This window comes from Phyllopteryx taeniolatus, chromosome 1, assembly GCF_024500385.1.
Source record: "Phyllopteryx taeniolatus isolate TA_2022b chromosome 1, UOR_Ptae_1.2, whole genome shotgun sequence".
NCBI lineage: Eukaryota > Metazoa > Chordata > Actinopteri > Syngnathiformes > Syngnathidae > Phyllopteryx > Phyllopteryx taeniolatus.
In genome coordinates, this window is record NC_084502.1 from 25,795,184 (window position 1) to 25,813,634 (window position 18,451).

An 18,451-nucleotide genomic window follows, 5' to 3' on the forward strand; every position below is an offset into this window, starting at 1 on the left:
TTAGTGGTCCATGGATGTCTTCGTGGGGTACTTGTTGTCAAAAGTTTGAGACTTTGACTTTAAATGACAGTCATTCGCAAAATAAACCGATTGGATTTGAATCCGACTGCTCGTTGTTTTCGGCGTTCTCCTCGTCTGGTCTGCCGTAAGATCCAAACTTTGCAGATGCGGAAGTAGTGACGTGTTCGCAGTTTGGTTCCAGTGACTGTGTAGCTCAGGTAGAGCCGGGTAGTGACACAGCGGCTATATCAGGTAAGAAAATACTCTTTTTTACCGTTTGCTAGGACATTGTCATGGCGTGTATACAAACATATTATAACCACCAATTTATTTTAAACTACATTCATTCAAAAGTAAATAGTGTTGATACTATTCACTGTAGCAATTATATGTAGCTAACTAGCTACCACTGCAATAGCTTTGCGTTTTTCCGGAAGTGAGTTGTCACTTAGTCACGTTGGTGCTAGGATTTGTAGTTCAACATATTCCTTGTGCGCATGTATTGAAACTGGAGTGGTGTGTGTCGAGAACTACATTGTTACCGACCGGTTGCTAAGTGGGCAGTATGTGGGAAATGTAGTTATCATATGTATTCTAAAGCGCAAGCTGCCGATAAAGAAAGCGAAGTAGTTTTTTTTTAAAAACTACATCAACCATACAATCGTGAATATAGGCCGAAGGTCAATGTGCATTCTGATGGCTAGTTAGCTAGTTCCTGTGGTCATTTGCAATCTAATGTGAGTAACCCGACACATTACCTTTTTTAACATCAAATTGTTTATATTTGTATAATTCTTTCCTCTTGCTTTGGTACATTTGACTCGATAAAGTGGCTATCGCTTTCCTACAGGCCTGCCTTAACATGCTAGCTACAAATGCTACCTACGCAAACGTTAGCAGTTCACTGCAGCCTCTTTTCTGTCGGCTTTTTATTAGCTACAGTTACAATGTGCAACATCTATCGCTTGGTTATGATTTTGATGATGCGTTGAATTCAACAGAACAACAGACTGTAATTTTGTTGACGTCCTCTTTCCCGTCATAGTTTGCATGATGTGTATTACTTTACATTGAAGTGACATGGATACGTCACCACTAATTAGACTTGCTACGAAAAGTAACGTAAACGCAGCTTTTGCGAAATTTGTGAAGGATTCCTTATAGAGTAATCCACCTGAATATTTAGTATTCTGTTACAGCGTTAACGTTTCCAGCTAAATTACTCATGACCTAAGCTCAGGAATGTACCAATGTATGATTCATATTATCTGGCAGTATATTTCACTTGTACGAAAACGAACTAATGAGGTCGTTAGATTACTTTAACCCTTGATTATTTTCATCAAGACATCTCTGTTTGCATGATTGAAATTTTTTTTTACGAGCCTGGTGAGATCACTTCCAATTTTTATGAAAACTTCTTAACTCTTGGGAAAATAGTTCCATTGCACTTTGCACTGAGGTGGACCGGCTGTGTGTTCGAAACACTACCAGATGAGCCGACACTTGTTCATCTTTAAAACTAAAATTAATGATTGTTTTCATCTTTACGTACAGAATGTCAGAAGGGGACAGCATTGGGGAGTCAATCCATGGAAAGCCATCTGTAGTTGCTGCCTTTTTCACACGGGTTGGACAGGTAATGTGAGCATCTGTCATAGTCTTTGCTGCTAAATGTAGATGTGACAGTTAGACTGTACACGATCAGGATTTTTGGGGCCGATCAGCGAGTTTAAAAAAATTATAACCGATCACCGATCCAATCACAAGATGGAGGAATGTGTCTATTTAAATGACCTGTGCATTTACTGTATATACTTGTGTACTTAATCGCTCAAAAAATTATATTTACAATAAATAATGTATCTTTGTTACTCTATTTGTGCCAATGAGGCATAGTGACAGACAGAACAGATGAATCGTCTTCTATTAAATGGCAGGAAGTAAATACACTAATGTATCCACTTTTTGTGACATTTTTGTTTGTTGGTGTGCCGTGAGATTTTTCAATTGTAAAATGTTTCTTGGCTCCATAAAGGTTGGAAATCACTGCTCTAGTCAGATTGTGTATTCTAATCAGTCAGGTCAAACCAACATTTCATGACAGAAATAATGGGTGCTAAGTTACTGTAATTAAATTACTTTATTTTTAATTAAATTACTTCACCCACACCAAAACTTTAGAGCATGATTCGATAGAACGGCAGCATGTTTACGTCCAACCGTTTGTGCTACCGCTAGCTTGCTAGGCTACATAACATTTTATTGCCTGCTTGTGAGCTGTATCGTATTAAAAGTACTTGAACATACCTCAAGCAAGCCTTAAAGAAACGTCCTCTCCTGTCCTGGGCACCGGTGACCACCAACACACGTTTTCCCCCATTTTGTCCTTATAATACAGTCGGTGCGATCCACTCTTGTTGTCGTCGCCACGGTAACGAGTGTATCCGTTCGCATTTGAGTTGACAAGATAAAGCCCAATGATCGTAAAAAACGGGATGCGGTGGTATCGGAATACAAGATTTTATTGCAGTAGTCTGACAGTGCAATCGTGAAAGAGAAAATTTGTCTTGTAGTCTGATCGGGCATTACGTGTTGCCTGTCTCCGACGTGTTGTCTGTCCTACACCGCCGACGTTATTTTATTGGCCGTCAGATATTTACAGTACTACGTCAAAAGACACGCGACAAGGCTAAAAATAAACTAGCTATTGGATTCAAATATACTGTGGGCGCGGCGACGCGGGGTTAATGTCTTTTGCGGTTGATAGGATTGGCGAATTATGACATTAAAGCCGATCAGCATAAAATGCTAAATATCCGCCGATACCGATCAGCCTGATAAAATCGCTGTAAAGTCTAGTGACAGTTGTTAATCTAGTTTATTCACAAAAATAATGCAGACTGCACTTTTGCGTATTGCCCATCCTTAAACATTTTACCTACAAAAGGGTCACTCTTTGATTCATAGTTTACAAACACATCTGTTTTTTTTGCATCTTTGTGTTTGTCAAGTGGTTATAGACTTAACACGGCCAGTGTCACCATAATAGATTGATTCATTCATTAATTTGTAATTCATTTAGAGTAAAGTAATATTCTGGTTGATGCTCTGGAAATGTTTAGTAATTAATTTAGAGCAAAATAATATTCTGCTTGATGCTCTAGAACTGTAGTTTATACAAATAATATTGACACAATATGTTTTTCAGAGACACTGTGGTATCTTTTATCCAAAGTCTGATGGTAACATCCACTTCTTGTTTTGTTATACGTGCAACAGATCTATCAGTCCTGGCTAGACAAATCAACGCCATACTCTGCAGTGCGATGGGCCTCTACACTTCTACTTACTGGTCTATACATGATCAGAGTGTACATACTACAGGTAATGTTTCCTTCCCAACGTTTGTTTGCTAAAGGCAGAATACATTTGTGATGTGACTTGCTTCAACCAACTAACAAAAAAGTAATGCATCGTGACTTTGTTACACGACACGACACAACACTACAAAACACAATCACACTACATTTGTCGTTGACCTTGTTCTTTAACTCTCAATGTAAAAGCCAGTTTGTGCTGCTACATTTCATTTGATCTTCTTTTGTTTATTTCCTAGCTTTAGATGTGAGACTCATGTAATCCAGCTATTTCATATGCTTATGTTCACGTACCCTGAAATACTAAAAGGGTAGGCATGTACTGGACAAAGGCTGTCCTTGTCAACTGGCTATATCAGATGTACAACATGTACAAGACTAATATACTAAGTCCTCAAGTTTAAATCAGTCAAGAGCAGGGGAGTTTATGATGATGCAAGTATATTTCTCATCAAATAATTTGACTTTTTTAAAGTCACTTTCCTAAATTCACTAAATAACTTGTCTCATGACTGCATCCTACCTAGCAATTGGTGCATATCCAAACATATACCTCAAACACAACTCCACCTTCACAAAACGTTTACCATTTATAGCATTAATCACATGTAAAATGATTAACACTAGAATTCCTAGGATTTTCTGACCCCCTCAGCCGTAACAGAGCTGCATCAAATGATGGCTTGGTTTGAGACTAAAGGCTTCTTTATACTCGCGCGGACGGCGACCGTGCTGACGTCACTGACTGTCCCACATGCAGTTTGCCTTTATACTCGAGTGCAACCAACGAGCGCTGTTTTTAGTGTGCTGCAGTTCTCCAAGTCGGGGGTGTCGCTGTGGCTGGTATTGGCTAGGACGCCACAAGGTGGAGTTTCCTCTGCATTTTGTGGCCATTTCTGGTAGCCGTTTTTACTTTCCTTTCCGTAACAAGGAACAAAGCAACAGCAATGGCGACCGTGGAACAGAGTCTGCTAGAACAAATGGACCTAGATGACCAGATGTTACGTTTAAGTATGCTGCAAAATCGATCGAGAAGGCGGCGGCGTAGGTGCTATGTGGAACCAAGGTGCACGCTGAGTACATCATCAGAACATGTGACTAAAACGGACCAATCACGAGAGATGATCTCTGCGGCGTTCGACGCGCAGCAACTATTTTTGCCGTGTGCGCGTCAAGCTAGGCAGAGGGGCCGCGCAGGGCAATTTGTCGGTCACGTGATGCAATCCAGGCGTTGTCGGCCGTGGGAGTATAAAGAGGCCTTAACAACTTGATTACTGACAATTAGCTGCCTTTCATTTGTAAATGTTGTACCCTGCACAGATAATGGCCTATTGGAATGTGCTTGAGTGTGAGGTGTGAGGTATTCTCTGGTCATACTTTCTTCCACCTTTTTTTTAATGACAGTCCTTCATAGGAAAATGTAGAGGCACAAAACCGAGAAAACAATATTGTAGTTATTCCCATTTTTTTCTCCTGTTGTTTAGCAAACAAGGAAGGTGCTAAACTGCAAAACTATTTCCCTGATTATTCTTGTATTTTTTAGTAGGTGAACATGTAGATGCATCACGGCAAAAATTGCTTCCCTGCCGCCCATTTTAGCAGGAAAACGTCAATGTCCAAAACTAAGAAAAATATATTTTTTAAATATTCTATTTTTGCCTTTTTTCTTCTTCTATTGTTTAGGAGGCAAGCAAGGAGGTGCAAAACTAAGAAAAATACCAATTGTGAAACAATGTATTTTCTTCACTGTATCAGTATTGCACTGTTGCATTACTAATAATGCAAGTAATTTTAAGCTTCACTATATTTATTATTGAGCAAATTAAGAAAATTTACTAAAAATGAAATAAACTTTCAATTTGGTTTGGGAAATTAAAGAACATAGCATATAGGAAAAAAGTGGCATGAATTTGACTTAATTAAAGTACAGCTAATTACATGGCATTAAATGATTGGCCAGGCAACATATTTTCTGTGATTTGTGATAAGAAATAGAATTTTAATGCTATTGACTGCAGCACGATGCCCGACTGGTTAGCACATCTGCCTCACAGTTCTGAGGACCGGGATTCAAATCCAGTCTCGCCTGTGTCGCGTTTGCATGTTTTCCCCATGCCTGTGTGGGTTTTCTCCGCTACTCCAGTTTCCTCCGACATCCCAAAAGCATGCATGGTAGGTTAATTGAAGACTCTTAAATTGCCATAGGTGTAAATGTGAGTGTGAATGGTTGTTTGTCTATATGTGCTCTGCGATTGGCTGGCGACCAGTTCAAGGTGTAACCCACCTCTCCCCAGAGTCAGCTGGGATAGGCTCCAGCATGCCCACAACCCTAGTGAGGATAAGCAGCACAGAAAATGGATGGATGGATGCTATTGAGCTGCAGTTTACAAGTATTTCTTTTTTTAATTAAAATAAAAGCAGAGAGGATGCATATAGTTGTAGTTATTGAATGACAAGTTAGATAAAATTAACAACATTGCATAGCAGTTTATTTACAGTGTTGTAGATTCCTGCATATTTTATTATACCATGCCTTGATGAGTCTCGGTCACCCCTCTTCTCCTTTGAACAATAGGTACACTAAAGTTCACTTGTGTGTGTGTGTGGTGTGGGGCATGGTGGGCGCGGGTGTGAACTGTGAAGATGACCTAAACTTGGGTATGCAATGGATAGTTCCCAAACTACGTTTCACAGTACTAATACTCTTGCCAAGACAGGACAGAGATGCCTAGACAGTACACTGCTGCTGAAGGCTTCTTTATACTCGCGCGGGCGGTGATCGAGCTGACGTCACTGCTTCTATCCCGCGCGCAGTTTGCCTTTATACTCGAGTGTAACCCACGCGCGCAGTTTTGAAAATGTACTGCAGTACAACAATGGTGACCGTGGAACAGTGTCTGCTAGAACAAATGGACCCAGATGACCAGATGATACGTTTAATTATGCTGCAAAATCAAGCAAGGAGGCAGCGGTGCAGATGGTATGTACAACCAAGGGACACGCTGAGTACGTCATCACAGCATGTGACTAAAACGGACAAATCACGAGAGATGAGCTCCGCGGCATTCTACGCTCAGCAATAATTTTTGCCGTGTGCGCGTCAAGTGACGCATAGGGGCGGCGCGGGCCAATGCGTCGGTCACGTGATCCCGCGGGAGTATAAAGAGGCCTTGAGGCTTTTGCAATGCTGTAAAGTATGGACCCTTGTGACTCTAATGGAGGGGAGAGTTCGGACACTGAAATCTCTTCAGGTGATGAGATGTGTTCCCGATGGGAGAGCAAAACTCCTACGGTGAAGAAAGGTCGCCTGGAGACACAGTCCAGTGAAGAACGGTCGCCTGGAGATACAGTCCAGACCGAGAGACAGCGAAAGATGGCACATTGTGGTTGAAAAAGAAGAGGGGGTGACTGTGGAATGAATAATGTGTGCAATTGTAAAGTGTCTCTGCGTGTCTAGAAAAGCGCTATTAAAGTGTTAGGGCTGCACAATTATTCAAATTTTAATCGTGATCGTGTCTGCCACAATTAAGTGAGCCATTTAAAATGCGGGCACTGCTGCATATGAAACATGGTTCATTTGTAGCAGCACCCACAATGTAGATAGACAGCCAAGAGGGGGCCAACATGGTTAAGGCTTTATTCAGGGCTGGCACTATGCTCCATGGCCAATTTAAAAATTAAAGCTTAAAATGGCATTGATGTCCAGTGTAGTAATATATGAAGCTTTTCTTTTGAAGTTGGCCCTCTCATCACGTTGGCAGAGAGGCGATGTGTCATTTCGTTTTAAGACACATTTAACAATCATTGTAGCGACTGCCTTAAACTTTTCGGCTGGTCTGACGGCAATGAAAAAAATACAGAGGGAAATCACAACTTTCGAGTTCTTTACAGTTTGTGACCGTGCACGATTGACCAATCAAGCAGAACAATGGAGGCGTACCCTATTTGACAATTCACTATATTCACGACAGGGATTTTCAAATGAAAAGTCGGTACATATAGCCTAATTTTATTGTGTTTTATGCATTAACTGTCTTTATTTGCTTCCATTAAGTTGGAATTCGAGATTGCACTTTGTAATAGCATTTTTTTTGGGGGGGTACATTTATTTTGTTATTGCGTCATTCATTCTTATTTAAAGAATCATTTTGGACTGAAAACTTACATTTTGTTTGTTGAAAAGTAGTGCAATACAAATATTTGTTCCTACCATGAGGAATAATCGTGATTAATAATCATGATTACAATATTGATCAAAATAATCAGGATTATTATTTTGCCCATAATCATGCAGCCCTAAGAAGTGTAATGCATTATTATTATTAAGGGACTTCTTGCCAAATTGGCTGTTTAAAATAAAACGGTAATGTAAGGTCGCCTTCACTGCTATTTCATTACTGTTGTTTCATTTAAGAAGCACCTTCCATTTCAAATAGAACTGCTGTGACAAGTTATCTGTACAAGTATACAGTGGGGCAAAAACGTTTTTAGTCAGCCACCAATTGTGCAAGTTCTCCCACTTAAAAAGATGAGAGAGGGCGGTAATTTTCATCATAGGTATAGCTCACCTATGACAGACAAAATGAGGGGGAAAAAAATCAAGAAAATCACATTGTCTGATTTTTAGTGGTGGGCAAGTGAAGCGTCATGAAGCACTGAAGGCTTCTTTATATTCGCGCGGACGGTAACCACGCTGACGTCACTGCGGCACGTAGTTTGCCTTTATACTTGAGCGCAACCCACGCGCGCTGTTTTGAAAGTGTACTGCAGTTCTCCTCCAAGTCGGGGTGTCGCCAACGGCTGGTATTGGATAAGACACCACAGGGTGGAGTTTCGTCTGCATTTTTTTTTTTTTTGCCATTTCCGGTAGCCGTGTTTACTTTACTTTCTGTAACAAGGAAGCAATAACAATGGCGACTGCGCCAGAACAAATGGACCGAGATGACCAGATGATACGTTTAGTTATGCTGCAAAATCGATTGAGAAGGCGGCGACGTGGACGGTATGGAGAACCAAGGGGCACGCTGGTACGTCATCAAAGCATGTGACTAAAACGGACCAATCACGAGAGAGATGATCTTCGCGGCGTTCGACGCGCAGCAACTACTTTTGTCAGGTGCGCGGCAAGCTACGCAGAGGTGCTGCGCGGGGCAATTCGTCGGTTACATGATGCAATGCGGGCGTTGTCGACCGCGGGAGTAGAAAGAGGCCTTGCGGCTTTTCTAACAATTTGGCAAAAAAAGCTTCAAAGCTTCAAGGCTTCAGTGACTGTGACATCTGGTGGACAACTGAAGCTATAGCAACCTCTAAAGAGCACGACTGACTGAAGCACTGGCAATGTTTCCCATGACAGCAATAAAAGCTCAGAAAAGTCTGTATGGTCATTCAAGTGTTTAGTTCATTCATACCAAATAATGATTATATCGACATTACAATAAAATATGCAGACGCTCTCCCCCATACTCTAAAACACATTCCAGATTAACCCAAATAATAAATGAAACGCCATGAGCCAATGATACACACTGAAAGACTATTAGCCAATGAAAGCTTCGAAAAATTTTGAAGGAATGTAGGGCGAAGCGAAACAGCGATGATGTTTGAAGGTCACGTGACACTGGTGTTTTGAATCACTCCGCTTCAGGAAGAATGACAGAGGTCAACTTTGGGGGTGCGTATTATACCAGGGTGCGCATTATACACGAGAAATTACGGTAATTCTTTCTTTTACACGGATCAGTCGTCCTGGTCCCTTTGCAGAAAAACAGTCCCAAAGCATGATGTTTCCACCCCCATGCTTCACAGTAGGTATGGTGTTCTTTGGATGCAACTCAGCATTCTTTCTCCTCCAAACACAAGTTGAGTTTGTACCCAAAAGTTCTATTTTGGTTTTATCTGACCATATGATATTCTCCCAATCCTCTTCTAGATCATCCAAATGCTCTCGAGCAAACTTCAGACGGGCCTGGACATGTACTGGCTTAAGCAGGGGGACACGTCTGGCACTGCAGGATTTGAGTCTGTGGCGGCGTAGTGCGTTACTGATGGTAGTGTTTGTTACTTTTGTCCCAGCTCTCTGCAGGTCATTCACTAGGTCCCCCCATGTGGTTCTGGGATTTTTGCTCACCGTTCTTGTGAACATTTTGACCCCACGGGGTGAGATCTTGCGTAGAGCCCCAGATCGAGGGAGATTATCAGTGGTCTTGTATGTCTTCCATTTTCTAATAATTGCTCCCACAGTTGATTTCTTCACACCAAGCTGCTTACCTATTGTAGATTCAGTCTTCCCAGCCTGGTGCAGGTCTACAGTTTTGTTTCTGGTGTCCTTTGACAGCTCTTTGCTCTTGGCCATAGTGGAGTTTGGAGTGTGACTGTTTGAGGTTGTGGACAGGTGTCTTTTACACTGATAACGAGTTCAAAAAAGTACCATTAATACAGGTAACGAGTGAAGGACAGAGGAGCCTCTTAAAGAAGAAGTTACAGGTCTGAGAGAGCCAGAAACTTGCTTGTTTGTAGGTGACCAAATACTTATTTTCCACCATAATTTGCTAATAAATTCTTTAAAAATCAGACTGATTTTCTGGATTTTTTTTTTTCTCATTTTATCTGTAGTTGAGGTATACCTACGATGAAAATTACAGGCCTCTCATCTTTTTAAGTGGGAGAACTTACACAATTAGTGGCTGACTAAATAAGTTTTTGCCCTACTGTACAAGCCGGCAGTTTTGCTATCCTTTTCTTTTAAACCACGCTTGTCGCTTTCACCTCAAAGGACTCTAACCAACCATGAGTCTTGCAACTGCATCTCCCTTGCAATGTTAATGTTGCACTTGTCTGATGTTTAAATGTTCTTATTTATGGTGTAAACTACATGCTTTACGCATGAGCCTTTAATTTGATCTTGCACTTCCTTTGCAGGGATGGTATATAGTTACATATGCCTTGGGAATCTACCATCTGAACCTGTTCATTGCTTTTCTATCACCAAAAGTGGATCCTTCACTGCTTGACGAAGGCCAGTTTACTCAATTGTGCTTTTATTTAATTTTTTTCTTTTGTGATGTAGTGATTGTAACTGTCCTATTTCAATAGCAAGATGCTTCCTATTTCTAGAGTACCTTATGAATTGAAGTACTTATTTTTTATATTAATTCTTATTACCAGAGTTTATTTGTATAAGGTTGTACTTATGTGTTTATATCTGAAGTCACTTTCCGTTTATTAACCACTCATCACCCCACCTTCTCTATAGACGAGGGCCCGGCTCTTCCTACCAAGCAGAATGAAGAATTCCGTCCTTTCATAAGGAGGTTGCCGGAGTTCAAATTCTGGTGAGTGCTGCTCATAGTGGGGACATCTATCTCCTCCATTTACAGATTGTTAACCTGAATAAACTTCACTTTGGAATTTGAAAATGTACATATGTTATATTTATCAATGTTAGCTTTAGGTCTTGCAGTCTCTTTCGTGTTCCACTCATCTGCATTTGACTTAAAACCTTCCTCGCATGGCCATGTTTTGGTAATCAGCAGCTGTCCGACATTAACGGTGCCCCGGGGCCTCTACGCTGCTTTGTCGGGCCACCACCTACGTGTAGACACTGGCCTGTTTGGGCCAGTACAAATTTCGAAGTCACCGAAAATTTTCCCCTGCCGAAAAATGGCCCAAAACTGCATTTTTAGTGTTTGTCTGAAATTCTTTTATCACCAAAACCTCCCGTCCAAAACAGAACGTTGTGATGACGAAAAGAGGAACTGCGACCAGCACTGCCTGACTGGATAAATGGGCACGAATACGGTTTAGCCTCAAGACAATAACCAAAGCTAACGCAGCTAGCCTCATACAGCAGTCTGTACTTTGCAGCCTGTAGAATGTTAATCTGCCTTCACTGAGCATGCTTTAAGTTCTTTATTGACAGCCCAGTTTGAGTTTACTGTAAAACTCGTAACAAAAATAATTTCCCTCATTTTATGTTTACATACAAGACACATCGTTATAGAAATCGCCAGATTAATGCTAACAGTCAATGGAAAACCCAATTGATATGCTAGCTAATATTAGAATTTCGTCACGGGTGGGATTTACCTTCAAATAAATATTCACATACTAATGCCTTAGTAACCCATACAGACGGGTAATATAACAATACTCACAGGCATAGTCTTCCTAATCTGTAACAAATTAGTTTATCATCAAAGCGTGACTTTCTTCTTCTTCTTCTTCTCTCTATTTATTTATTTATTTGTTTGTTTGTTTAAGTTTACAGTAAATGAGTAGCCCCGTGCATGCATCGCACCACACTGCCCCTAAGAGGCCAAGATGCACACAGCAGAAAGAGCAGAAATAATAATAAATAAGAAATAATCCCCATAACAGCATATTATATTATGAATATACGGGGTCAGTACAGGTTCTCGCAGGGCCACCGCAAATTGGCTCATGGTGGCCTGACAGGGCCACCATGAGTCTTTAGAAGAGAAGCCTTTAACGTCAGACCCTGAACAGCAGATCACCGCTTATAGCCAAGCAGGAGCAGTGCTTTGCATCATACAAAATGCTAGAAAGGATCATCTTTGTCTCTGATTGTAAAATGCCCCAACAATTTAAAATAATGTATTGACAAACATAGTGGCAGAGCTTTAACATTTTTGCTCATATGAAAAAGTTCTACAAATGAAAACCTTTTAGTTCATTGTTGAGTTTGTTAATGTTCTACACCAAAAATGTCAAAATCAGGCCCGGGGGCCAAATTTTGCCCACAATGTAATTATATTTGGCCCGCAAGACCATATCAAATGTGTATTAGAGGTGGCCCACCAGTATATAGCAAATGCGCCACTAATATTACAAATCCCAGAATGCTTTGCTAGTGTCTTGTCCCATCAGTCTAGACCGGCGAGCGCCCCTTCCCTTTCTGTTGCAGTCGTTAGCAACTATGCTACCAGTCTCCTCGAGCAAATTTACACTTCCCCTTCCCAAAAATGGCCAAACGAAAGATGGAAAACGGTTAACTTCACTGACAGGTGGGAGGCAGATTGTCTGTTCCCTAAAGTAAAAGACAGACCTGTCTTTCGTGTGCGGAGTAACGTGGCTGTAACAAAGAATATAACATAATTGAATTAATGTTTTTTTAATGCCCTTCATCAACTCCTAGGCAGGGACTGTTAATAGTTTGGATTTTTATTGAAGGACATTCTTATTTTTTTGGGTTGTTTTGTTGAGGTAAGAAAGGTATTTGGAGATAGATAAATAGAAGATGGAGAGACAGAAGAATTCATGTTATCTATTTAAATACAAAACAACAAACAAATACCACTGATGTCTTTTATTGCAAATTTGATTTCTCGTGTTTATAATATTAAAGTTTGTTTGTACCAGATTCAGTGTTTAAGCAAAATTTAAGTGTGTTGTCATATGATAAACTTTAATGCAAAATTTCTGGAGAGAAGGGAAACATGCACATTGCAGTGATTTTTCATTAAATATTGAGTTTGGCCCATGACGTTGTCCCAATTTTTTATTTTGGCCCATCCTGAATTTGAATTTGACACCCCTGTAATCTACACTATCCAAACACTATTCGTGTGATTAACAATCTGTTTGGTTTAACAACATTCAGTATGTGAGTTAGAATTGGCCTGTCCGTACATTGTTTCTAAATGAATGCTTTTCTTGACAGGCATTCAGCCACAAAAGGCATCGTCATTGCCATGATTTGCACATTTTTTGAAGCCTTTAATGTGCCAGTGTTCTGGCCCATACTTGTAATGTACTTCATCATGCTCTTCTGCATCACCATGAAGAGGCAGATTAAGGTAAAGATACAACCACATGCTGACATACATGGTAAACACTTACACAACGCTGTGCCTGAAAGTAATGAAAAATGTTCAGTTTAGATTACAGAGGAACTGTATTGCTAGTTACCTTTACAAAAGCAGATACCGTAATTTTTTGTGTATAATACACTCGGAAGTATAATATTCACCCCCCAAATCAACCCCTCAAATAAGGAATTCCCTTCTATATATGTATATATATATATATATGTATATATATATATACATATATATATATAATACACGGCGGCACGGTGGCCGACTGGTTAGAGCGTCAGCCTCACAGTTCTGAGGTGCAGGGTTCAATCCCTGTCCCCGCCTGTGTGGAGTTTGCATGTTCTCCCCGTGCCTGCGTGGGTTTTCTCCGGGCACTCCGGTTTCCTCCCACATCCCAAAAACATGCATTAATTGGAGACTCTAAATTGCCCGTAGGCATGACTGGGAGTGCGAATGGTTGTTTGTTTCAATGTGCCCTGCGATTGGCTGGCAACCAGTTCAGGGTGTACCCCGCCTTCTGCCCGATGACAGCTGGGATAGGCTCCAGCACGCCCGCGACCCTAGTGAGGAGAAGCGGCTCAGATAATGGATGGATGGATGGATATATAATACACACCATCAATTTTGCTGGTAACTATGCTCAAAACATGAAGTATTGATCCGTGTTATACAAGTTTTTTTTAAAGAAATATTCTGCTGTGTACGTGTTTGTGTCGCTTCCTCACCATACATTTCTACTCGAGTTCTAATATTAGCAAAGAACAAAGACAAAAAATATGGGTAATTACATTTAAGTAACCCATAGACAATACCTTCTATGAAAGTGACTGCCTGTTGCAAAAGAACTGAAATGTAACAGAGGTCAGGAGTATGCAACGGTGCTGATTAGGGGTGGGCGATGTACAGTGCCACCAGAAAGTATTCACACCCCTTCACGTCTTCCACATTTTGCTGTTACAGACTTATTCTAAATCTGCTTTGAATATAGTTTTCAGCAAAAAAATCTATATAAAATATCCCATAATGACAAAGTAAATACATTTTTTCAGAAATTTGTGTAAATTTATAAAAAATGAAACATTCAAACATAATGGGTACATAAGTATTCGCACCCTTTGCTATGACACTCAAACTTGAGCTCAGGTGCATCTGATTTCCACTGATCATCCTTGAGATGCTTCTACAACTTGAATGGTGTCCACCGGTCGTAAATTTAGTTGATTGAACATGGTTTGGAATGCCAGACACCAGTCTATATAAAGTCTCATAGTTGGCAGTGCATATCTGAGCAGAAACTAAGCAATGAAGTCTAAGGAATTGTCTGCAGACCTCCGAGACTGGATTGTGTCAAGGCACAAATCTGGGGAAGGGAATTTCAGAATTTCAGCAGCATTGAAGATCCCGAAAACCACTGTGGTCTCGATTATTCGGAAATGGAAGAAGTTTGGAACAACCGGGACCCTTCCTAGATCTGGCCGCCAGACCAAGCTGAGTAACTAGGGAAGAAGGGCCTCGGTCAGAGAGGTGAACAAGAACACTATGGTCACTCAGGCGGAGCTCCAGTGTTCCCTTGCGGAGATAGGAAAACCATCCAGAAGGTCAGCCATTGCTAACGCACTCCACCAATCAGGCCTTTACGGCAGAGTGGCCAGATGGAAGCCATTGCTAACTAAAAGGCACATGACAGCCTGCTTGGAGGTTGCCAAAAGGCACCTTAAGGATTCCCAGACCTGCAGAAACAAAATTCTCTTTTTAGCCTGAATTACAAGCGTCATATCTGGAGAAGAAGAGGCACTGCTCATCACCTGGCTGACACCATCCCTACTCTGAAGCATGGTGGTGGAAGCATCATGCTGTGGGGCTGTTTTTCTGGTGCAGGAACTGGGCGACTAGTCCGCATAGAGGGTAAGATGACAGTTGCCAAATACGGGGAAATTCTTCGAGAACTTGCTCCACAGTGCTCTGAAACGCAGACTAGGGTGTTGATTCACCTTCCAACACGACAATGACCCAAAGCACACAGCCAAGATAACAAAGGAGTGGCTTCAGGAGCAGCCTGTGAATGTCTTAAAGTGGCCCAGCCAGAGCCCGGAGTTGAATCCAATCGAATATCTGGAAAGACCTAAAAATGGCTGTCCACCGATGCTGCCCATCCTGACTGACCATGTGAGCATCTGCAAAGAAGAATGGGAGACAATGCCCCAAAACAGGTGTGCCAAGCTCATAGAGACATACCCAAGACGACTTGAGGCTGTGATTGCTGCCAAAGGTGCTTCAACAAAATATTAAGCCAAGGGTGTTAATACTTATGTACCTATCATGTTTAATGTTTACATTTTCAATACATTTGCACAACTGTCTGAAAATGTTTTGACTGTGTCATTATGGGATAATTCATGCAGATTTTTTTTTAAACTGTACTCAAATCAGATTTAGAATAAATCTGTAACATAGCAAAATGTGGAAAAAGTGAATACTTTCTGGTGGCAACCCACATCATCACAAACACCATGTACATGAATACATAAAGTATTTCATAGCCATACGCCTTACGAGAGTGTTGAGTTTCGATTTTGACTTGCGAGATCTGCACAAAAATTACATTATATCTTATTCTACTTAGTTGGTGTTTTTTTGTTTTTTTTTAAATCAATCCAGCTTTGCTGAAGGCCCACACGACCTGATATTTCTTGTAATGTGTCATTCTGTAAATAAAATTGTCACTACATTATTGGATATTTAGCAATAAATATATTGTATATTTAGTGTTAGTGCCAACACATGATATTGAATAAATCCATCCATCCATTCTCAGTCAGTACCGCTTATCCTGGTTAGGGTCGCAGGGCGCTGGAGCCTATCCCAGGTGATTTTGGGTGAAAGGCAGACTACACCCTGAGCTGGTCGCCAGTCAGTCGCAGGGCACATATAGACACGAACAACCATTGACACTCACATTTACGCCGTCACTGAGTGGGAACTGAACCCGTGCTGCCCGCACTCAAGTCAGGCGAATGTACCACTACACCATCAGTGACTCATTGAATAAATCAAAACTGAAATTCAAAGTAATAAAATAAAATGAGATCGATATCACTCAAAATGATTCAAAGAAAGTAAATATTAGCATTGTTAGGAGTTTTTCTGGTTGTTTTTTGGCTGAGATGCAAATGTTCCTGGCAAACTATCCAGAATGCATCACTATGTTATGTATTCATTTGGTAGTTTAATGGTTTTCTTCAGACTGATTCCTAAACCTCAAAAACCTTTTAATTATTTTGTTGATACATTGCACCACACACACTGGCAGTTATAATGAACTACTCTACTTTGGAACAAATTAAAGACTAAATTATTGTATACTTTAAGTAATTTGACATCTAAATTAACAGTAAGTGCATATTAACATTAAGTGCATATTCTGTGTAGTTTGCTTATTGTATTGTTTTTTTTTTCAGAATATGTTTGGCCTTTAAGACTACTAGTATGCGTCTTTCATATGCTGCTGACTAACACTCACTCTCTACCCCCCCCCGACCCCCCCCCCCCCCCACACCCTTATTTTCTCCAGCATATGATCAAGTATAGATACCTGCCATTCACGCATGGGAAGAGGACATACAAAGGCAAGGAAGACACAGGGAAACCTTTTGCTAGTTAAAACTCCCGCTTTCCTTCCCCCTTGTTTGTCCATTGAGAAAGAGAGGGTCTTGGATAATTTTTTGTAAGGGGACAGTTACATGACAAGAATAGAAAAGACACGGTTTTTGATCCACGTTTCACAGTGTTGTAAGAGTATACTTACAACGCAGATCAAAGAAGTCTGAAAGTGTTGCCTTTGTCCGCTAGGGTTGGTGGAGCTTTCGAGGGCTCGAATCCTAATTTTAGATTTGGCCAACACTTGTTGAGTAGTTAGTGAGACTCGGTGCTGCATTTTGCCTTTTAAAGCCCACTTATGTACAAAGTCACCAAGAACCACAATGAAAAACATCTGCTACACTTTCAGATAATTTGAAAACAACTCCCCCCGTTTTAGTCATGTTTTTTTGAGTGATTTATCGTCAGCAACATGTTTATATCATGTGATAAGTCAGTAATGTCAATTATTACATGATTAGGTTAAAAGAGGAAACGTAAAGGCAACAAAACAATTTTTAGATTGAACAATTTCATCTCGTCTACTAAAATATTGTGCTCCTGCTCTGAAATTCATCAGCTGACTGTCCTTAGTGCTAAATTTGCATTCATGGCATTTAATTTGAATGCACATTCAAAATAGTTAAAAGTCAGACCTCTTTCATCTCTGCTGAAAATATTTCATTTGATTGATGGAAGTCTTCAATTGACTATTTTCATTTCAAAAAATGTATTGATTGTTATTGGATTTTCATTGCATGCACATGCAAGTGATACCAACACATTTAGTCCCCTCTAGCCACAATCACTTAAATGTGATAGTTTAGAGTGCATTTGGCTTGAAATGGTAAGTCCATGAATTTGCTTTACCTCAGATTTCCACGTGATCTATTGTCAGCAAACCTTGTGTTCAAAGGGTCACCCAAATGCCTTTTAAAATGGGCTCCATTCTGAGGTAGCTGTATTTGTGTTTAAGTCTATTTTGGATTAGTTTAAAAATAAATAAAACCGTTGTTGGTGTCAGCTCTGTGGGTTTCTGCCATGTTTTTTTTTTTTTTTTGGTTTTTTTTCCTCAGCACAGGGGAGTTTTGGGGAGAAGCAAAATTCACTCTTGGACTTGTTTCAAAGCCTGGGTGCCATTGATTAGATTAGCGTAGACTAGCTCTTGTGCTCATTATTAACGTGTTTGTTCTTCGTAAAAAGTGACAGTCATACCAAGCAAACTGTTGTTCTTTCTTTTGCAGAGGAAACATAAGAAAACTGAGATTGAGGGCTTTTATTATGTCAAATGGATGAAGTGGGTGGCGATCACACTTTTTTTTTTGTATCCCTGATGACTTGTTTTTTTTATATATATATATTTTGTTTTCTGAAATCCTGGAAACTCTTGCCTTTACTAGTGAACTCTGATCAGCACTGTTGTAAGGGAACAAAACATTTCCTGTAAAAAATAAAATTGAAAAAAAAAGTTGTTTTCAATGGGTTGTTGAAAAGATTTGTACATATAAATATATATCTTTAAATATGACATTTGAGATTTATTTTTGGTTTTTCCCTTCAACCATGATAGGAATTTGTTAGTGTTTAAAAACAATTTCC

The 18,451-nt window shown here is 40.3% G+C and overlaps 1 protein-coding gene across 3 annotated transcripts; it reads left to right on the top strand.

The window, feature by feature from the left end:
• Positions 1-130: 130 nt before the first annotated feature.
• On the top strand, positions 131-18,331 carry rer1 (retention in endoplasmic reticulum sorting receptor 1). 3 transcript variants are annotated; one of them, XM_061783402.1, is made up of 8 exons: positions 131-252; positions 1,558-1,639; positions 3,283-3,387; positions 10,299-10,395; positions 10,633-10,711; positions 13,060-13,195; positions 16,788-16,842; positions 18,097-18,331. In XM_061783402.1, the coding sequence occupies exons 2-8, from the start codon at positions 1,559-1,561 to the stop codon at positions 18,105-18,107; spliced, it is 564 nt and encodes a 187-aa protein (XP_061639386.1). In that variant the 5' UTR covers positions 131-252; position 1,558; the 3' UTR covers positions 18,108-18,331. The 3 variants fall into 3 exon arrangements, with proteins under 3 accessions (XP_061639386.1, XP_061639384.1, XP_061639385.1); XM_061783400.1 differs by having other exon boundaries at positions 16,788-18,331; XM_061783401.1 differs by lacking the exon at positions 131-252 and adding an exon at positions 509-737 and having other exon boundaries at positions 16,788-18,331.
• The last annotated feature ends 120 nt before the right edge of the window (positions 18,332-18,451 follow it).

Excerpts from the sequence above, each read along its gene's own strand:
- rer1 (XM_061783400.1), top strand. The coding sequence starts at position 1,559 with ATGTCAGAAGGGGACAGCATTGGGGAGTCAATCCATGGAAAGCCATCT. Across the intron at positions 1,640-3,282 it reads TTTTCACACGGGTTGGACAG|ATCTATCAGTCCTGGCTAGA; the intron begins GTAATGTGAGCA and ends TACGTGCAACAG. Across the intron at positions 10,396-10,632 it reads TCCTTCACTGCTTGACGAAG|ACGAGGGCCCGGCTCTTCCT; the intron begins GCCAGTTTACTC and ends CCTTCTCTATAG.